Raw genomic sequence first — 22,141 nt, forward strand, 5'->3', positions numbered from 1 at the left:
AGTGTACAAAAGGTACGTTCACGTTAGGGGAGGCAAATTTACATTGACATTGTTATACGCATGTCTCGCGCAGTTCACGCTATTTACAGGGAGGGGGCACTGGCGTAGGCAAACTCTTAGCTTTGACTATCAAGCCCTGCTAATAAAATCACCGCTCTCTCTCCAAGGAAACAAAACAATATAGACTTGGGTTGACGGCGTGCAACAAGCAGAGACCCTCTCTCGACACGACAACGCGTGAGTATCCGCTGCTTTATTTGTGCCACGGCCGAAAGCGAAAAAAAAGAAGCTGCTTCATTTATAAAAGCGACTGGTTTTTGAAGGCGACTGTCGTGGTGTCAGTATTTCCCCCTTTTGTTTAGCGGTTAAGGCCCCTCTGTTTGGGACTTGAAGGGGGGCCATGTTGTTTAGCCACTGAGTGTTTGGTTAATGTTTTAGCTCTCTCTCTCTCACACAGACACACACTAACGTTACCACCACCAACTTGACAATTAGCGCTTGTAGCTATTCTGTTTTATTTGTCTGGTTGTAACCATCAGCCCCCAATGTTGTATTTCGAGTCAAGAAAACATGGCGCTTTTCTGGAGTCCCAAAGGAGTTTTTACTGTAAAAATAATGGCAAATTCCGCGATTTTAACTTTGATGTGCAGCAATAATAAACAGCAGGCCCGGTTAGCCTGAGCTAGCTGGTTAGCTACGGATGTTGCTAACGCTCAGTCAAGTCTAGCGGCAGCAGCAGCAAATACAATAGCAGTAAATACATTTGCATAAATTATTATAATGGAAAATAAGTGTACGTATTGATATCCATTAACGGTTCAAAATAAATATTTACACCAGTTCCTACTCAAAGCCGCAAAGCTCGTTAGCTGTGTTAGCCCGACAGGTTAGCACAGTGTGCTAACAGGCTAACATGTCGGTTTGCCACAACGACTAATAACTAATATTGAACAGAGCGTCATAGCCGGTTTGATCAGATCAAAAGCCAACCACCACTGTGTGTAGATTGGTAACACCACATGATAATCTTTAAGTCTCATTTAAAAGATTGATTTTGTAACGTTATTATTATTATTATTAGCCTTACATTAGCTTCATGGCCACACTGGGACAGCGTTAGCCACCTAGCATCTTCGACAGTCACTTGTTTTGTTCTTTCATTTTCCCCGTACGTATATATCAACAAACTGCTATATTTTTCAAGTGTGTGTTTTATACCTATATGATGAGAGAAATTTATCCCTTTTTGTTATTATAAGATAACGCAACGTTGGCTGTCGGTACAAATCTTTTCTCGTACAACAGCCAAAAGCATGGGAGTTAGCAACACGGGAATTAGCCACGTCCCGGCGAAGACAATTATGCTGTAGTTATTCATACAGTGTTTTTGTGGCTGCACCCTTTTCTCATAATGCATGTTTTTTCAGTCGTTGGTTCATCTATAGATATGCATAGCAATGACTGGTGTGAACCATATTATAGACTAATTAGGGTTTTTTTATAACTTGAATCCCAACCAGGATACAGTAACCGTCTCTTTATAGGAGACAGATGCTACATTAATTTTTACAGTTATAAACAGAAACTTGAGTCATATCTGACTTTTTACTGTTACTCAGTTATTCTGCTATGTTATGGAGAGCAGCACAAAAGGTTGTTGTCTTCAAATAAGTTTGCATATCCATGTTGAGAAGATTTTCCAACATTTGCTGCTTATCTTTACAATTACAGGTTACTTTGACCTGTCACTTGAACTTTCACGAACTAAACCATCATTTTTTCATTTGTTTAGGCTTTCCCGTGGAATGAGCGTTCCATGCAGCATCCTAGGTATGAATGACGTGGCCTGGCAGGAGACAAGAGGTGGGATGCTGCATGCAAATGGTGCTCCTGAGACTGGCGGTGTCAGAGTTCATGGTGGAGGACCCCTAGCCTCAGTTGGGGGAGCTGGACAAGTTCCTGGAGGCCCACATTTACAGGGCAACCCTACCCCAGGTACCCCTCAGCCTCCGCTGAGCGGACGATCTCAGGACGATGCCACAGTTGGATACTTCTTTCAGAGGCAGCCTGGAGAGCAGCTTGGCGGTTGCACACCCAGCAAGCATCGCTGGCCAACTGGAGATGCCAATCATGTTGACCAGGTAAAGATCAAGCAATTATCAATTATGTGTTATTTAGTTTAGTGTTGTATAGATGGCTTGACAGGAGTATTTTGTGTCACCAGAGGCCCTGCAGTTTCATTTGATACTGTATTTTGCCTTTTTTATGTAGTAGTATACTTTGAATAGGGATTGCAATTATTCACACTGACTGGGTCACATATTTCACATGCTCCAATAATCTGTGATGATTAAGACTATGTACCAGCCATTCATTAATTACTCATTCTTCTAAAGTTGTTTTTCAAGTTGACGCACATGAAAAATATCTGTGGCTCTTGTTAGTAGAGTTCAATGCCATGGGGTGCAACAATACAAAGATTTAATAATGGTGTGTCAGTAAAAAACAGACTTCTGGATTTAACAAAGAGCTTAGTCAAGAAGACAATGTTGGTTGCTATGTAGCTTGTTTGCATACGTAGTTTTGAAAAAAATCCACTTAATGATGAGTAAATCATGTAGAAATATTTTTTTATAAAAATACTCCTCATCAAAATTGCTTGTATATGATTTTTTTTCTCTAATGAAAGAAATGAAATGACACTACCAGCTCATACTGAGTGGGAGGGTAGAGTATACATTGGACATATCACCTGTCAGTCACAAGGTGTGTTAAGATAGCAGTAGTACTGTGTTAACAACAGGAACAAAGTCTTTTGATTTGCAGTGGTAAGTGAGGCCAGTGTTTTGGTCACTGATATATTGGTGTTTTTTCACAGCACTCACTGCAGCAACTGCCCAGAGTTGTAATATCCTATTCATGAGTTGTAGTATCCTTCCTGGATTAGATGATATATGTTCTCACTGATGCCTGTAGCGATGCATCCACCTCACCTAACCAACATTTCTGTAGCCTGTGTGAGAAACAGGGGAAAACTGAACTGAATCCAAAATCTCTTCTAGATTTGTGTTTGAAGACTTTTTCTCAGAGGCCACAGCGCTGAACTGCTGAGCCCGACATTAACCTCTTGTATTCTGAAACCAGAAAGTTGATATTCTAGTTTTTCCACTTGGGTCAGACTTTTTTCTTTTTAAATTTGAGTGGGTTCACTTTCATGCAACAAATAATCTTTCTAAAAAGACACACACTGTACAAAGATGATGATTTAGACCTTTTGTTGGTAAAAGAAGTGAGGGGCACACTCTCTGTAGCTGCATTATGTGTTTTGTTTTTTGTTTTTTTTAGAAGCAGCACTTTTAATATCTCTGTATGAAAGAGTTGTCTTTTGTTGGTTCAGCTGCCTTAGTCTTACGATTCAAAAATGATTTAGTTGAACAAAATGTTTTAAGTAGACATTCATTAGTTTGTTGTGAACCACAATGAGCTGAAACGACTGTAATATGTTTATTTCAACCATCAGTTCAGCTTTTAGCTTTGTGTCTGGTAATTTTATTTTAACAGTGTCAAATTATAAATGCAAATTGTATCTCAAAACGCCGTCTCATCCCTTTGTCTCAGGTTCGTGCTGTGGATGAAATGAATTATGATTTTCAAGCGCTTGCTTTAGAATCGAGGGGTATGGGCGAGGTAAGTTCATTTTTTTTTTTTATTCCTTACATTTTATTCATTATAATGCTACAAATGAAAGTGGAAATCTGTTTGAAACAATACCATCCAGGCTTGAAAGGAGCACAAGTGAGCTTGACATACTTGCATGTTAGGATTGAGCCAGCAATAGAGCAAATAGCCATATTCTGCATTTGATTATACATATGAACAGCAATGAAAGAGGTGATTCTTCAGGGGAGAGTGGTTTTAATTAAATCTAAGAAAATAACTGTGTCCTGAAGCTGTAATCTGGATAAAAATGCAGTGTTAAGTTCTCCATGAACGAACAAACAAGAATCACTCTACAGCTGCTCTGAAAAATACTGAAAATTAGTGTTAATACTCAGGCAGTAAGTGGATTTTTTACTGCTCACCAAGACTACAGTGAAAACTGATATTTAAACTAAACAACTGTAAACAAACCACCAAAAGCACAACATTTTGAATAAATCATGGCTGTTTGTTGATAGTAATTACTTGGGTATCTCAGTGACATGTACAAACTGTGCAATTTTATTTTATTTTTTTTAGCTTTTGCCTGCAAAAAAGCTCTGGGATTCTGATGAATTGGCCAAAGATGGAAGAAAAGGGATGCTTCTTGGAGAGGAGTGGAGGGACAACGCCTGGGGATCATCTCGTGAGTGGCATCTATACTTTTTTTTTATTTCTGTCAGTATATGCCCTTGTTTTGCCTTGTTCCAGTTATGTGATTGGCATTGAACTGGCATTGTCCATGTTCACTGGCCACGCTTTGCATTGTTGCCTTTGTCTAACTAGGTTTTGGTTTTGTATTTATTAAGACTAACACCTTTTTGTAGACACAACTGTTTAGATATTTGATGACGGCTTTTCATTCAGATCATTCAGTGTCTCAGCCAATCATGGTGCAGCGGCGGCCAGGCCAGAGTTTCCATGGGAATGGTGATGCCAATTCTGTGCTTTCACCTCGCTCAGAAGGTGGAGGCCTCGGGGTGAGCATGGTGGAGTACGTCTTGAGCTCTTCTCCTGGCGACAAGATGGATGGTCGCTACAGGAACGGAGGCTATGTAAGTCAACCTACAGTCTAAATTTCTAACCCAAGTTAAATGGACTTGTTTTGCTTTTTCTACCCTTATTCTGAAAAGTGTCACACAGTCTTATTAAATATATATGTAAATTCAGGGTGGAGGAGATGCTGACCAAGATGGGAGAGAGAAGAGTGACGCCCCAGAGAAAATGTCGCCCTTTGAAGAGGACAAGAGCCCAGAGATGAAAGTGGGAGAGGAGAGTGATCCTGCTAAAGCCAATGGAAGAGGTCTACTAAATGGCATGGACAGAGACTGCAAAGACTTCAAGTAGGTTTTCCTTTTTATGGTAAGGTTAAGCGGACGGGCACCTATTTCTGGATGCACGGTTGGTGGGTTTTAAACTGAGACGATGAGCTAGAAATTAATTTAGTCAGTACCCTTCTCTTAAAGCGATCCAATTTTAGGATCCCCAAAGCTATTTCTGGAGGGGGTTTCTGATGTTTTTGCTTATTTGCAAACTTAAAGCAGAAGTAAGCGATCTGGTCGTTTTGGCTAATTTCCTGTCAGCCGATGGAGTTAGCAGTCCCCGCCCTCGTCCCTACGTCACCACATGCACGCGCATCCCTTGGCTGCACACACAGAGAGGACCGCCCCTTTATGCCGTTCTCTCTCTCTCTCTCTCTCCTCATTGGATAAAGGTTGTAGGATACAAGGAAAGTTTTCTCCTCGGCTTACAGCAGAGCAGAGTGACTGACAGACCCGTGTTTCGGACCAAACACTCTATATAAGTGTTTGCTGTCAGAAGATATAACTATTTAAGACTTATATTAAAGCAGAAGTAAGTGGTCCGGTCGTTTTCGCTAATGCTGCGTTCCAGGCAGGCTTTTGAAATCGTAAATTACAGCTTCAAGTCACAACTTACGACTTTGTAGCGTTCCAGGCAACCCACTCATGTTTTTCCGACCTGTTTTACCGGTGAAAGTCACTATAACGGCCACTCGTAACTTCCGACCGGCGAACTCGTACCAGATCGAACTGGTACGACTTCACGGTCGGAAAAATACGAGTTTCCTTGAACGCACCATAACAGTCCTCGTCCCTACGTCACCACATTCACGGCGTTCCTTGGCTGCACACACAGCCCTGCATGCCGTTCTCTCTCCTCATTGGATAAAAACTGTAGGATACGATAAATGTTTTCTCTTCGGCTCAGAGCAGAGCAGAGGGACTGAGAGACCCGTGTTTCGGTCCAAACACTCTATGTAAGTGATTGCTGTCGGAAGATATAACTATTTAAGACTTATATTAACACAAATATATCACTTACTTCTGCTTTAACACAAACATTCTGCTTACTTCTGCTTTAAACATAATGAAAATACCCACATTTACATCATGTTTAAATGAATGAGTGATGTTGCATTGCTTCACGTGTGTGGGCAAGGTCTGTATTTACAGTATATGGCATTCCGGTTGATGTTGATTAACTTGTTTGTTAACCAGCCCGACCCCTGGAAGCCGCCAAGCTTCCCCCACGGAGGCTGTGGAGAGGATGGGCCCCAGTCAGACCGGTTTGGAAATGATGGGACAGCATCACCCCCACCCGCACGCGCTCCAACAGCTCCAACAGCACCAACAGCTTCAACAGCACCAACAGCAGAACCCCGCCCAAAACAAAGCCCCAGCCGAGGACTTCCAGAACCAGGAGGCCCAGAACATGGGAGGTATGGAGCAGCAAGCCGGAGTGGAGTCCCTCCAGTTTGACTACGCTGGGAACCAGATTCAGGTGGACTCCTCAGGGACTCCAGTGGGATTGTTTGACTACAACTCTCAGCAGCAGGTTAGTCGAAACAGAAAAAAGTATCCATTAAAAGATCTAACTGCATGTTTGGTCAACAGATTGTGATCCTTTTTGTGTTTGTTTGTTTTTTTCCCCTCCCCAGTTGTTCCAGAGATCTAATCCCCTGACTGTTCAACAGCTCACTGCAGCTCAGCAACAACAATATGCTCTGGCTGCAGCCCAGCAGCAGCATCTCGGTGAGTGGGGTTGCTTGTCTTTGTCTTTGGTCTCAAATTGTATAGAGATGCATTTTCACAGTTTCACTGACGTTATGATATGGAAATAAGAATAACATTGCTGTTCCTCCTCATATTACCCAGCTGGCCTTGCACCTGCATTTGTGCCAAACCCTTACATCATTAATGCTGCCCCCCCTGGAGCCGATCCCTACACTGCTGCTGGGTTGGCAGCTGCAGCCACGCTTGCAGGTGATCACACTGCACATTTTCAGATTTTTGTAATCTCATGAGTTTAAGCTTTTTCAAAGGCAGTCAGATTTCTTTTTGATGAATAATGCAACTGTGCCATGTTAAAAATGTAATAAGTACTTTCTCCATCCGTTGTCTAAGAGGTGTATGCAACATCAAAAATGTTTTCCTCAGGACCCACGGTGGTTCCACCACAGTACTATGGAGTTCCCTGGGGTGTGTATCCAGCCAATCTTTTCCAACAACAGGCTGCATCCAATGCCAATCACTCAGCTAATCAGCAAGCATCCAATCAGGGACCAGGGCCAGGCCAACAACAGGTTTGTTCATATACTGGCTTGTTTTCACAGATTTTAAGTGTTAATTCTAATTTCCATTAGATTGTATAAGGATGATGTGTTTCAAATGAGCTGATGTAAAGTTTCAATCTCATGTTTAGGTTGACTGAAATCTATTTTTTTCAATGAGTAATGGGCCCTTGATGAACACACAATGACGTTAGATTTGTTAGATTTGTGCCTGTATTTGTCCACAGTGTCACATACCTCTATTCGCCAATCAGTGTTCAGCCACACATGAACAGTTGTTGCTAGGCAGCCATTGTTGTAATCTTTCAGTTCAGACCGAACCGATGGAGTCCTGGTAAAGTAGATGAGCTGTTTCCTTTGCCATAAATATTTTAACACAGAATGGAAACACTCCAAGATCTGAGACGAAGTTGTCAGGGGCCTCGATTACAGAATATGCTTGGAAAGCTTTTGATGCGGTGCTCCGGCAGCCTGTGAGTTTGAAAGTATCATTAACTTTTCCTCCAGGTGATGCGCACAGGAGCCAACCAGAGACCTCTCACGCCCGGACAAGGCCAGCAAAGTCAGCAGGAATCTCTAGCTGCTGCAGCAGCTGCAAACCCAGCGTTGGCATACGCAGGAATGCCTGGTTAGTAAAATACCAACCAACAACAAAACACATGATTTAACAACACTTGAAATGAGCATCTTTTTATAGTACAGTGCCATTAAAAAATATATATATATTTGCCCTAAAAAAGTATTTTCCACATTTAAATGTTTAAGATCATCAAATAAATTTTAATGTAAGACGAAGATAACCCAAGTTAATATAAAGGCTCTCACATGGTTTTCTGGAGTCTCTTCATAACATTTTCCAGACTGATAGATGTCAGTGATTTTGTTTTTTCGTCTTTCTTTAATTTCTATAGATGGCAGCATGATGGGTTTGAGATCTCTCAACCTCCTTCAACTCACTCAATCAGGTTCTGTTGAAATTATTTCTTGATTCAGCGGGTCTGGCAGTGATCAGGCCTGGGTGTGGACAGGGAAATTGAACTCAGCTTTCCAAAAAAATGTGGTTTATCACAGTTAGATCATGATTTAAGAAGGCGGGCAATTACTTTGTCACATAGGGCCAGGTAGGTTTGGATAGCTTTTTTTGCTAATTCTAATTTGCCTTAATAAATGAAATCATCATTTAAAAAACTGCATTTTGTATTTACTGGGGTTATCTTTTGTCTAAGATTAAAATTTGTTTTAAGATGTGAAACATTTAAATGTGACAAATATGTATAAAAAGGAAGAAATCAGGAAGTGGGCAGACAGTTTTTCAGGGCACTGTATATTGTATATATTTTGATATATTAAACTATGTCATTGCTCAGCCCCATAATTATCCCTGATTGATAATGGTCTGTCCTCTGATTAAGGATAATCAACATTATGACACTAAAATCCTCCTTTTGTAGTCAAGTACTGTTTTAAATAGCTTTATATTCAGTAATCTGTAATTGCTCACTTTTTGTGTTCCTTATCTCCTCAGGTTATCAGGTGTTGGCTCCTGCAGCTTACTATGACCAGACTGGAGCTTTGGTGATGGGCCCCGGTGCCCGAACTGGTCTAGGTGGGCCGGTTCGTCTGGTCCAGACCCCTCTCCTTATTAACCCTGCGGCTGCACAGGCTGGTAAGAACCGACCCATCTGTCACAATAGATCAGTTTTATTATGAGGCCCAGAGAGCTTTTGTAATTACACCCAAAAGTCAGTGATTGTCTAAACCCATTGGCAGCGATTCCTTTTTATTTTTAAGGCTCTTGTTGTTTTGTTCAGTGACGCTCTGCCAGTATAAATATTTAAGCAATTGGCTTGGACAGAATATTAATCTGAAAACTGCTCTCTGTGCAATTTGCTCAGTAATGGACTAAAAGGATAAGAGTTTTGAATTTTATCACTCTCTTTGACCTGAGTTGTGCCACTTTTTTATTCTAACTCACTGGAAGTAATTGTAGCCACAAACATTTCATCTTGAGGTAAATTGCATATCATGGATGAAACCTTTACATGTGCTCACAATAGGAACATCAGAGTGTATCTTTTTTTTTTTTATACAGCGGGGAAAATAAGTATTGAACGCATCAACATTTGTCTCAGAAAATATATTTCTAATAGAGCTATTGACATGAAATTTTCACCAGATGTCGGCAACAACCCAAGTAATGCACATACGTATACAAAGAAATCCAAACATTTATGTCCATTGATTAAGTTATGTGTGAAATGACACAGGGAATAAGTATTGAACACATGAAGAAAAGGAGGTTCAAAAAGGTTTGGAAAGCCAAGAAAGCAGCTGGAGTCTGTCAGTATTTAAAAAGTAATCCTGTCCCCTATCAGTGCAAAGTAATATCGGCTGGTTTAGTCCAGTTGACGCCTATAAAATGTTTTCTCATCATCAAGGTGTCACACAAGAGGCGTCTCATGAATGGGGGGTGGGGGGCTTCTCAGGACCTTCAGAAACTTATGTTGTAGAACAGACTGATGCATCGGTTACAGACGTATCTGAATGCACCGTTTTATCCGTTAGTGCCGTTATCCAGAACTAAAAAGAACAACATTTTACCATAAACTGGCCACGACCAGGTGCTCCTCGCAAGTCAAAAGAAAACTAAGAGTTGTCCAAGAGCTAAGGATCACTGACCGAGAGCTTTAGACAGACCTGCAATTGTTCAGTTATAAAAAAAAACAAACCCCAAACAATAAGTAATGCATTTGACCGCTATGGCCTCTATGCATGCTCACCATGCAAGTCTATGGGCTTTATGCACAGCTCCACTACTTCTGAAATAAGCCAGCTCCTTTATTTCCTGTCTTACATTATTGGACCAACTGATTAATCCAGGTGTGCCTGACCATTGTTGAGAGGTCTACACACCATGCAAGTCTATTGACGCGTTCAATACTTATTTTCTCCGCTGTTTGTATATACTGTATATAATGACATGTCGCTGGATGAAATTCAGCCCTACACATCATGCTATATGAAGGCCACACATCCACTCCTCCCTGTTACTTAATTTGTACCAAACTGGGCCGTTCTGACCTGAATTCTGCTTTTCACTCTCTCACACTCTCCTCCTCTCCACCAGCAGCTGCGGTGTCTGCATCTGGCTCCGGCAACAACATATCCGGTCCTCCAGCCAACGGCCTGTACCGCTCCATGCCTCAGCCTCAACCCCAGCAGCAGCAGCAGCAGCAGGCCCCCCCACCCAGCAGCGGCCTGCCCTCCAGCTCTTTCTATGGCTCTGGATCAGTCCCCAACACCTCCCAGAGCAGTTCCCTCTTCTCACACACCTCTGCTGCCCCTCCTCCACAAAGCTCCTCCCTGGGCTTCAGCAGCACCAGCGGCTCTCTCGGTGTCGGCCTGGGCTCTGCTCTCGGAGCGTTCGGCTCCTCCGGTCAGTGTCTTGACTTAACGAGCTGCATTCGCATTATTAAAAGGTTTGTTTTAGGAGCCTGTTTTCTTACACTTTCTGCTTTTTGTTGCTTTCTTTCTTGCAGTATCCAGCTCAACCAGTAGCAGTGTATCACGCAGGGACTCCCTGTTGGCAAATTCTGACTTATACAAACGCGGTGGCAGCAGTTTAACTCCCATCGGCCAGCCGTTTTACAACAGCCTGGGTTACTCCTCCTCACCCAGTCCTATTGGCCTGACACCGGGTCACTCCCCTCTCACTCCTCCTCCTTCTCTGCCCTCCTCTCATGGATCCTCTTCCAGCCTTCACCTAGGTAAGACTAGTGTCTAGCGTCATGAACTACTTTAAAATTCATTTTAACGTCCCAACAACAATAACCTTGTACTTCTTACCATTTCATACTATGACCTACACCACATCAGCATCTGGTCATAGTTTTAATCACTGTGTAATCCTAGGTGGTCTGACGAATGGCAGCGGGCGTTACATTTCTGCAGCACCTGGAGCCGAGGCAAAGTACCGGAGCACCGGTGGTACGTCCAGTCTGTTCAATTCCAGCAGCCAGCTGTTCCCTCCGTCTCGGCCCCGTTACAGTCGCTCCGATGTCATGCCGTCCGGACGCAGCCGCCTGCTGGAAGACTTCAGGAACAACCGCTTCCCGAACCTGCAGCTCCGTGACCTCCCAGGACACATGGTGGAGTTCTCTCAAGACCAACATGGATCCAGGTGGTTAAGATCAGCTTGGTACTTTACAGAATATAGGGGAACTATGCAAGTCCGGTCGCTTTTTCGCTGTTTTGCTAACCCTCCTCCCGGCCATGTGCATTTGTTTTTAACGAGGCCGGCAACAAAGCAATCAATGATGCATATATCCGTTTAGTCTTATCTGTCATAAACAAGAGATTAGGGGTCATGGGGCGCGTTTGTGTCACAGTGCCACAGAGAGCCTCCATTCTCCCTGTAACAAGTTACAAGTCATTTATTTAACCATTACAATTACTCTGAAGCTGTTTAATTAAAGCTATGGTCGACGTTGTGAAAGGCGATGAGAAAGATTTGAAAAAAAGCAACCCGTACACACCTGCCTCCCCTCCGAGCTCGTATCGCCTCCTAACGACACAGAGGCCGCTGAATTCATGTATTCAGTGTCTATTCAAAGTCTATGGCTGAATTAATTAACACAGGACGTGAAGAATACAAACCGCTCGTAGTTTCAAATGCGGAAGTGGGTTGGGACGAGGAGCAGCAGAGTGTCAAATTGAGCGAGGAGATTGGATGGAGGGTACAAGAAGGAGAGAGAGTGACCAGTGTGACTGGCCAATTTCTTTGCAGGCCTGCAGCCGCGAGAGAGAATGGATTTTCTTTTGGTTCCTTTTGCTCTTCACATTGTGTAGGTCGTACTATTGGGCTATAACCACCGTCTAAATGATGTTAATAATGATCAATCTTTCTGAACGTCGACCATAGCTTTAAGCTAAAAATCTATCACAGTTGAGCTGAAAATCTTGCATAGTTCCTCTTTAACAGATGGAGTGGATTTCCAAAGTATGATTGCAATGGTGTAAAACAATCAGGATATTTTTTTTTCATCTCTGCTCTTTGTTCCCATCTTGATGATTTAAATCTTGTATCTAGATTCATCCAGCAGAAGCTAGAGAGGGCCACTCCTGCTGAGAGGCAGATGGTATTTGGAGAAATTCTGCAAGCTGCATACCAGCTGATGACTGATGTATTTGGCAACTACGTCATCCAAAAGTTCTTTGAGGTGAGTTTATCCTGGTGTCACACACAAATTTATTAGAACAGTGATTAAGTGCAGTAAATAAACTTGGGCTTTGTTTAATACAGTTTGGAAGTGCAGACCAGAAGCTGGCTTTGGCAACGCGTATCCGTGGCCACGTCCTCCCCCTGGCTTTGCAGATGTATGGTTGCAGGGTGATCCAGAAAGCCTTGGAGTCCATCTCCTCAGACCAGCAGGTAATTGTAAGTGAGATTTTCATTCTTTTGAAGTTTTGCCGACCTTGTTTTGTTGTATTTTATCTCCATTAGTTTGATCGGTCCAATGTAGTATTTCAATTTTGAATTCTAATATTGTGACATCCATTTAAACTTTCTCCCTGTTTCCTAATGTCTTTATTTCAGAGTGACATCGTCCGTGAGCTGGATGGCCATGTATTGAAGTGTGTGAAGGACCAGAATGGGAACCATGTGGTGCAGAAGTGCATTGAGTGTGTCCAGCCTCAGGCCCTCCAGTTTATTATTGATGCCTTCCAGGGCCAGGTGGGTTTACTGTTATGAGAACAATCATTTTCTGTGTATAATATACAGGTTGAAGTAGACATGATGAACATGTAACTGCTACTCTAGCTTCGATTTGTTCAGCATCAGCAGTTCTTTTTTAGAAAAGCAAGTTCTTTTCTTCATTAAAAGTCTAAATTCAAGGTCATTTAATTAGTGACTTGAATTGATAGCATTGGTTCTGCTTACATGACCTTTTCCCGAATGTTAGTGCCCTTATTTGGTTTGACTAGCGGCATTGTGTTATGTAAATACGAGAACAGATCAGACGTCGTTGAAGCATAATGACCTGCAGAAAATAGAATCAAACATAATCTAAAAGTTAGTCGTTATATGTCTACAAAGGTTAACTAATCAAAACTGATTTCCTTTGGGGACAAACGAACCATTACAGAGACACATCTTTTGTGTGGGTGGGGCGGTACAAAGATGTCATTGTGTGTTAATTCAATTTGTGTATCTGTAAGAGTTAAAAGTCACATAGAGCACAGGGGTTATATGCAAGGCTGGATACAGTATGAGTAAATGAAATGAAGCCTAAAAACACGAAAAGGCAAGATACACATTGTATTTAGAAGGACAGGGACTTGTCTTGTTAAAAAAAAAAAAAAAAAAAAAAGCCAAGCCCATTAGTAGTGTTTTTGTATCCTATAATCCAACATGGGTGTCTTGATAAATTAAAGGTCAACAAATTCTTTAAAGAAATTAGAAACCGGCTTTGCAGGAAGTAATCTTCTTCTTCCCTGCCTTTGTTTCCGTGACCCACATTTGAAAGTTTTGCTCCGCCACCACCACCACAGCGACATGTATATTGATTTTGCTCCTCCTCCTCCTTTTTGCAGGTGTTTGTGCTCTCCACACATCCTTATGGCTGCAGAGTGATCCAAAGGATTTTGGAGCACTGCACCCAGGAGCAGACTCTACCCATCCTGGAAGAGCTGCATCAGCACTCTGAACAGCTGGGCCAGGTGAGAACATCTGTTTCCAGTGTGTCTCCATTTTGTGTTTCTAGATGTGACTGATTGTTGTTGTTGATGTTGAGATGTGTGCTTGTCTTTTTGTATTTGCATGTCTCCTCCATGTTTGAACATTTCATATTTTTTTTTTAGACTGTCATTGTTTCCTGTGTAGTTGTGATCTGCTAAGTGGAAAGTGTAAGGATGAATGTAATTGTGCTGTTAGCTGTCATTACATCTGACGTATGTGATTATTTAAACATCCACCCTGCCCCCTCACTTATTCCATCTAGAAATATCAAGGCGTTTCATTGGAGATGACACCCAAAACATATTATACAGTGTCCCGCGATGCACTGTTCAAGGTCAGAGCAATTTGCCTCTCTCTCGCGGATGTCCCTGTGCTCCCTTCCTCTTTCCCTTTTTTATTTTTATCTTTCTTTTGTAAACGATCTGATTTAACATTTAGATAGCTCTCCAACACCCAACTGTCACAGGCCTTCTCCTAACCCACTGAGCCGCCTTTTCCTCGCCTTTTTCCTCTCTCTTGCTTTATGCCACAGAGGATTCACGAGGCACACGCTTCCCTGTTGTCTGATCCCTCTCCTGTGCCTACAGCATCTCCTGATCAATCTGTTTTTCTCTTCTCACCTCCTCGATTTCTCTGTAATTGCTTGATAGTATCAAACTCTTTGGACAAGTAAAGTGGTGCTGAAAACACTCGTAACTTCACTGAGAGCCCTTGAGTTAAAGATGAATTCAAAAACAAAATCATGTTTTTGTTAAAAAAAAACAAAAAAAAAACAGATTGACAGGAAATGAATTTGAAGGCAAATACTTCCCAATTAAAGTTGGAGATCATATTACACACCCAACAAATTGCTACTTTTAACAAGATCAATTTGAGAGTGGTGTTATTTGTTGCTTGGTCAGGTGAGTTTTTGTCTCCATCTTGTCACACTAAAAAATTACACCCATACCTGTCTATCACCCATTTCCGAAGGGGCAAAGATGCTATTGGTTGTGTTGTCTGGTCACCAACACCCCAAACCAGCAGCATCTGTTTTGTCTGACCTTCCGCAGTGATGACGTAAGGGTATCGTAGGACTACAAATGGGGGTGTCACTCAGTCGTCCACCTATCATTGTAGAGCTGCATGATTTATCTCACCCCAATTACGACCGATTGGTGAAACGTAGTGCATGAGTTATCAATCAAGACTAAAAGGGTGTCGCACTGATTTCTTTTTGTGATTTTGTTAGTATTGAGAAACTCCCTGTCTGCTTTCGATCTTACCCCTCCACTGCCTCCTGCAGGATCAATATGGTAACTACGTCATTCAGCATGTTTTGGAGCACGGCAGGCCAGAGGATAAGAGCAAGATAGTGGCAGAGGTTCGTGGAAAGGTTCTCGTCCTGAGCCAACACAAGTTTGCAAGGTAAGCTCTTTTTTTCTCTATCTCTGTTCATGCACTAGGAAAGATTACAACTTTAAAGGCATAGTTTAACATTTTGGCATATTCGCCTATTGCCATAATCCCTATAGGCCTTATAGAAGTTCATTACCTTTAATTATCGGTGCATGTTGTTTTGAGATCCGTGGGACAGAGATGCGAGCTGCTCAGTGAACCCAATGGAGGTGAATGGTACAGGTCCCCTGTCCCTCAAAACTCATCAAATACACAATCCAACAACTCCAAAACGCTCTGGTGGACAAGTTGTGACCTGCACTTTCACCATGTAGAGGCACAAGTTTGCTCTGAGGTGAGGGAGTAAAGACAGCAATAAGTCTCACTGAGATTTATAGAATTTATTACAGAATAGCATATCAGATTAGAATGAACAACCAGCAATAGTCAGCAATGATCATCAAGGAGATTCAGAGACCAAGTCTCGCTATTCGGCCAAATAGGGTGCAGTGTCTTTAAACCACGGGGTCTCAAGAGACTGGACCCATATTGATGATAGAATCAGATTTTTATACAGTTATGATCACATACACATGTTTATCCAGACAGTTCAAGGAAATGAATCATGACGTTAAGCATTATTTGCAAAAGAGGTACATGCTTATTTGTTTAATAGGAACAGTTTGAGCAAAAGGAACTGAATCGATTAGAAAGTTGTTTCACAACACATCAGAGCGAAAACCAAGTTTCCCATTACACACCACGCTATGAAATAATCGTGTAACATTACTAGACAAAGTTGTTTTCGAGGCAAATGCAGCCGGGAACTACATCCCAGACACGGCTGCTGGGCTGAGTGATTTCAAAAGCGCAAATAGTTAGTAGAGTATTTGCTTCGTGTGTCGTAATGTTACATAATTATACATGATTATCTCATAGCATGGTGAATGTGCAGGTCACAACTTCTCCACCAGAGCGTTTTGGAGTTGTTGGATTGTGTATTTGATGAGTTTGATGAGGGACAGGGGACCTGTACCGTTCACCTCCATTGTGTTCGCTGAGCAGCTTGCGTTGTTGCCATGCAAATCTCATAACATGCACCAATAATTAACGGTAATGAACTTCAACCTACTCCTATGACTATAGGGATTATGGTGATTTTTGCCAAAATGTTGAACTTTCCCTGTAATGACCTTTACAACATATTTGGGTTACGCTGTCAGGGTGTCATCTCTAAGCCATTTAACGTTATTTCAGCTTGACAGGAGCCACTGCACAGATTTCTTAATTTGCTCATGGGGAAAAATGAGAAGTGGTTAATGCATTAAGAAACATGGCAGAAACCTCAATACAGCAGATTAGCCAACCAACTTCATGTCAACCAATAACATGACAGACTATATGTTGTAAGAGTCGGATTTGCATGACACCACATTCCCAAACCTTGTGGAGAGCCACAGTTTTGTAGTATATTCATTTAAAAAGTCTGACAATACATTTTTTGTCTTATTCAGTCCAAAAGAGAGAATTATCTGTTTTTTAAGTAGTTTTAGCAAAGTCATTGAGTGACATTTTCAGAAATGATTACTAAACAATTGAGAAAAAGTAAATGAGATCAACCAGGGAGTGAGCATTAAAAACCCACGCGTTAACTTGATTCTGTTGGATTAAAGGGCACTGCTTTTGTTTGCACCTCCTGTGGTTTGTCAAGTTAAGTCTCGCCTTGAGGGGGAACAACTTAGTTTCTATCCAGCAGCTTTAATTGAATGGGACGGCTCACGACTGAAGAAGTTAGACTCATAACTGCACATTTCTATCTTCTTCTAAACATAATAAGCCAGTTGAACACTTTATCCAGTGTGCTTTACTCACACAAACCTTCTGTTTCATGCCCCGTGTTATTCCACAAATACAAAGCAAACAAAAAACAGATAACAAAAGAATCCAACATCTCAGCAAATCCTCAGCTCAGCAGGCATGAATAATAAATTCTGTCCTTGTTTTTTTCCCCCCCCTCAGTAATGTTGTTGAGAAGTGTGTGATCCACTCTTCGCGTGCTGAGAGAGCTCTGCTGATCGATGAAGTATGCTGCCAGAAAGACGGGCCCCACAGCGCCCTGTACACCATGATGAAGGACCAGTACGCTAACTATGTTGTCCAAAGAATGATTGACATGGCAGAACCTGCGCAGCGCAAAATCATCATGCACAAGGTGGGTCAACGACTAAACGTGTACCTGTTTATGTAGATATTTTTTATTTGCATCAGTGGGATACACATCTAGATAAACCTTTTTCTCAGTGGATTCACATTTGGATTAAAAGAAAATTAGGGAGTGGGGAAGTTCTGCACATGAACAAACGTGTCTCATTTAGTTAAGGTGATTAGGTCACTGCTCAGGGTTATTTTAGTACATGAGAGGGCATCGCTATGACTCACACACACTTTGCTTTACCTGTTAAACAAGGAGCTGTCAATCAACTCATAACACATGTTACAGAAATTCAAGAAGAGGTGTAAATCAGTCAAATTCACAATGCTGTACTCTAGGGTAAATAAATAAAGATTTACTTGAGGGTTTATAAGTCTGCAAAGTCTTTAACAACATCAATTATCATTAGTTTGGAGTAAACAGGATATGTTAAAATAACCAGAGAGGCTGAGATGGCGTTGCCTTAGGTCATGACACCTGAAGTGTGATCCAGAAAGACCAGTTACGGCCCTTTCCCGCAATGCAGTTGCAACATTTTCCATTACAACTGAGAGGCCGTCCACACGAATACGGATTTAATTAATCCACATAAAAGTTTTTTTTTTTAATTGTTTCTGCATTTCATCCAGACGGGAACAGGGTTTTCGGGGCGTGACAACAGTATTTTTGGGAAACGGGTCCCAATCTGAAAACACTGCCCAGTGTTGTCTGCCCCAAATGGATCTTTTGTGAAACAATGTCATCATACCCCCCCCACTGCTCTAACCTGTAACCTGAGACACACTGCTAGACGTTACAGTCTGAACATTATGGATGAAATGTTGACTGGGAGTCAACTGGGTGTCAGTGCAAATATGACAGAGTTTGAATACAGCGGGGGAAGCTTTCCGTCGTCTTCTCTGTTCTTGGTGTTTAAGTGTGGCAGCGTTACAGCACCACACACACTCCGCACAGGCCTGATGTTTGCAGCTGCTATAGCGTTTTGAGTCGTTTTCAGTGGATCCGTGTGTACGCAGATATTTCTTGAAATGCTGCCATGTTTACAGAGATTTTTTTTCTAACCCTAACAAGAATCGTTTTAGGTGAAGCTTCGTTTTTTTTGTGTGGACAAGGCCTGAGTTCTTCACAGTACTTCTGTACTTGTTTTTAAATCGATACTCTTTCATTGCTTTTCTATAAACATGGATTTTGTTTTGACACAACCATATTTTGTCTCTCCATTCCTTCCAATGTCAGATTGAATGAACTTGACATTGAACTTCCTGACAACCCCCCGCCCTTTTTGTTTTGTGTTTTCTTCACAGATCCGGCCTCACATTGCCACTTTGCGCAAGTACACCTACGGGAAGCACATTCTGGCCAAGCTAGAAAAGTACTACATGAAGAGCGGCTCTGAACTGGGTCCCATCGGTGGCCCCACAAACGGCCTCATGTAGTCACGTCAACACCCCGGGTCCCCCGAGGAGGAGGAGGAGGAAGAAGAGGAGGAAGAAGAAAAAGAGGAGGAGAAGGAGAAGGAGGAGTCGCCCCAAACCCCCTGTTCTGTGAGAGATGCTCCTTAGCCATAGGGCCTTTGACACCCTTTGACATCCCATGTTTTTGGGAATTACCAAAAAAAAAAATAGAGACAAGTTAACTTCACGTAAGAACGCTGTGACAACTGACCCCTGCCACTCTGCCACCCCCTGGTGCAGGTCCCCAGCGTGGCCCCAAGGGCAGTACGCACAGTCAGCAGGCCGATTTTTTTGTTTTTCTGTTCTTTTTTCTTTCTCTTGGGTAAAGCACAAGCCCATTGTTAATGATGTAATTGATGTATTTGACTGGTTTTCATATTATCTTGTACATTTAGTTTTTTACCTTGTAAATTCTCTGTAGAAAAAAAAAACTTATTACACATTTGCTGAAATTTACAATTCTTACAATTAACACCAGCAAGTGACTTTATAAGGCTAAACTGAGAGATCCTTTTAAAAAAAACAATTCCATTTGTTTTTGTAACCAGACTTATTATTATGTCAACTGTTCTAATTAAGTCTAGGCAATTGAATATTATATTTGTATATTATCCCATGCACAGTAAAAAAAAAAAAGTGTTTTCCCATGCCAAAGCAGCTGATGGATTAGTTTTCAAATAGCACTACATAGTATGGATGGATGTAAACTCCTCCGTCCGCAGGTCAGTACTATGTGTCACGTGCCACAGTCACTCAGAGGTCTTTGAGACCGGTTTGCGAGCTTGGCTTCGGGGATTGGTGCTTTATAGTCTGGAGTAGTGTTTTCCCAGTAGTGGTGGCTTTTTCTTGCCTCCTTTTTCTGGCTAAGTTTGGATGGGAGGAGGAGGAGGAGTAGGAGGAGGAAGAGGAGGAGGGGGGGCGTGTGTGTGTGTTTACCCCAGCGGCCTGTAGTCTGCCTGACATTTTCGGTACTAAATATCACAGCCTGACACACCTGAGCTGCTGCATCCACTGAGCCCCATTTGAGCCATCTTCCTCTCCCCCCTCTCCACTTCCCCCCTCCCCTCCCCTTTCATCCACTTGGGGGTTTATGCAAGATACAAGCTACCATTAACTTATAGAAGCAGAGCATGAGGTTTGGTTGTACAGCTGGCGTGTAACCTGGTTTAATCTTTACATGAAATGAACCGGAGTAGGGAGCGCTTTTTTTTTTTTTTTTTTTCCTTTTCTTCTTTTTTTTTGTGGGAATAGTTGGGGGTGGGAGGTGGGGTATGCGTTGGCATGCTGTGACAGGTTTTAATCCTTGAAATGATTTTTTTTCTTTCATGTTTTGTGTAACATCCTATCTGTCTTGTAGTTTGAGATGAACACTGCCCTAGAAGTCGGTATCTCGATACTGAATAATCATCTCTCTTGCGTAGAAGTAGTTTAGCGGCGTATAGCATCTTTATGTATGAGTAAAATTGTTGCTTTTGGGTTTAGGGGGCTTGCAGCAATGATGGGACCCCCACCGCCTGAAGGTCAGAGTAGTTGGAAGAAGAAAAAAAAGAAATTAAATGTTGTGAAGTGGAGCTTATCAAAGCTTTGTACATCTGAGGTAAAATTAACTAGACTTAGTGGGAGAAGAGGAAGAAAGGGATGTTGAATGAGTTTTTTTTTTTTTTTTTTTTTTTTTAAATGGTCCTCTTTTTGTTTTTTAGACTTTTTTTTTTCTTTTTCAAATTTGGTTGGGTATGCAAGTGCTTTGGTGGAGGCTGGTGGGGCCATCAAAAGCTATACAATTCACCTGTAATGCTCGTAGTGATGGCTTCTTTGCTTCATATGAATAATTGTAGAATACATGTAGTATATGTGCAGTTAATAAGTGTAAGAGTATTAGTTTAATTGAAAAAAAAAATGTCTAGTTGTGGTGTTTGACAGGCCTTGCTCTAAAATTTGTAGTGATGCTTTTATTTCGTCTGTACAGTTGTACATTTGTAAACGTTTATGCTGTAAATGGGATGTCTTTTACACTTTTTTGGGGAAAAAGGCAAAATTGTGCATTTTGATGTGTGTATATTCATCACTCCTTTCCCCCTGAATATAATGTATACAGTTTTATTTGATCAAGTGTAATTTTAAAAAAAACTTTATGGCTTCACAATCTGGCATGGTTTTTGTTTTTAATCTGTTATGGGAAAGGCCAGCCTCTATTTGTACTGGAGCTGTAACACCCACTGTTGATAGTCTTTATGATGTGTGACAGTTTAAAAAGGAAAAAAAAAAAAAACACACTCTGTACTAAAACTGAGGCTGCATTTAGTCCTCTCTGCTACCATGGAAACTTCACAGGATATGACAAGAATTATTTTTGTACAGAAGAGTGCTGTATTTTGGAACAGCTACTACCTTGTAAGCAAAAGCAATGTAAAATATTGTCAATTATATAAATATGAACATATGAGTTTTGTCACACTGTCAAAGTCATGTACATTTTCAGGTGGCCTTATGTACATTTCCAGATGTTAGATGAAGAAAACAAACTCATTTTTGGAAGCAGAATTGTGACTATGTATGATTAAACTGTTCTTCTAACATTTGACCCACACTGTTGTCGTTTTTCCTCATGTCCCATTGAGTTGAATGCTGATTTAGAGAAGAATTAATCATTCAATCTTGGAGAGTTGTCTCAAGAAGTTAGAGGCCTAGTAAAAATGAAAATGATTACTTTGATAAATTCAGTGCTGCGTTGAATGAAATGCAATATTTCTGTTGCAAAAAAAGAGATTTTATAGAAATTGTGAAGCCCAAACATTACCTAAAGTATTTCCACTTCATGCAACTTTATAGTTTACTCTTGCATTTATCTGACAACCATAATAATAGTCGCCCCTAAAATATTGTGTATCGAATACTGTGCACCACATGAAACTGTTCAGCAGAAGAAACCCTTTAACATGTAGCAAGATCAAATGTGTTGATGCGTACACAAGCAATAGAGATTAACATTTAAACATAACGATTGACTTTGGAGGGGAGGTTGGGGTTCAAATCCCATTGTTGCCGGGATTAACAAGATATGCAGAAGA

The 22,141-nt window shown here is 41.5% G+C and overlaps 1 protein-coding gene across 10 annotated transcripts; it reads left to right on the plus strand.

Annotated features, from left to right (window-relative positions):
- The first annotated feature begins 120 nt into the window (after positions 1 to 120).
- Positions 121 to 21,641, plus strand: pum2 (pumilio RNA-binding family member 2). Of its 10 annotated transcripts, none has more exons than XM_084001224.1 (24): positions 121 to 237; positions 1,793 to 2,141; positions 3,619 to 3,687; positions 4,240 to 4,345; positions 4,567 to 4,754; positions 4,870 to 5,042; positions 6,219 to 6,555; positions 6,659 to 6,752; positions 6,876 to 6,983; positions 7,158 to 7,303; positions 7,799 to 7,919; positions 8,203 to 8,256; positions 8,817 to 8,957; positions 10,419 to 10,727; positions 10,831 to 11,058; positions 11,204 to 11,471; positions 12,381 to 12,510; positions 12,594 to 12,728; positions 12,888 to 13,025; positions 13,886 to 14,011; positions 14,293 to 14,364; positions 15,316 to 15,437; positions 17,427 to 17,619; positions 18,924 to 21,641. In XM_084001224.1, exons 2-24 carry the CDS (start codon positions 1,806 to 1,808, stop codon positions 19,053 to 19,055), a joined length of 3,726 nt encoding a protein of 1,241 aa, XP_083857350.1. In that variant the 5' UTR covers positions 121 to 237; positions 1,793 to 1,805; the 3' UTR covers positions 19,056 to 21,641. The 10 variants fall into 10 exon arrangements, with proteins under 10 accessions (XP_083857350.1, XP_083857353.1, XP_083857352.1 ...); XM_084001227.1 differs by having other exon boundaries at positions 12,594 to 12,722; XM_084001226.1 differs by having other exon boundaries at positions 10,422 to 10,727.
- The last annotated feature ends 500 nt before the right edge of the window (positions 21,642 to 22,141 follow it).

The sequence above is a fragment of the Trachurus trachurus genome, assembly GCF_905171665.1.
Source record: "Trachurus trachurus genome assembly, chromosome: 24".
Classification (NCBI taxonomy): domain Eukaryota; kingdom Metazoa; phylum Chordata; class Actinopteri; order Carangiformes; family Carangidae; genus Trachurus; species Trachurus trachurus.

Excerpts from the sequence above, each read along its gene's own strand:
- pum2 (XM_084001224.1), top strand. The coding sequence starts at position 1,806 with ATGAGCGTTCCATGCAGCATCCTAGGTATGAATGACGTGGCCTGGCAG. Across the intron at positions 7,920-8,202 it reads GGCATACGCAGGAATGCCTG|ATGGCAGCATGATGGGTTTG; the intron begins GTTAGTAAAATA and ends TAATTTCTATAG. Across the intron at positions 14,012-14,292 it reads ACTCTGAACAGCTGGGCCAG|AAATATCAAGGCGTTTCATT; the intron begins GTGAGAACATCT and ends TATTCCATCTAG.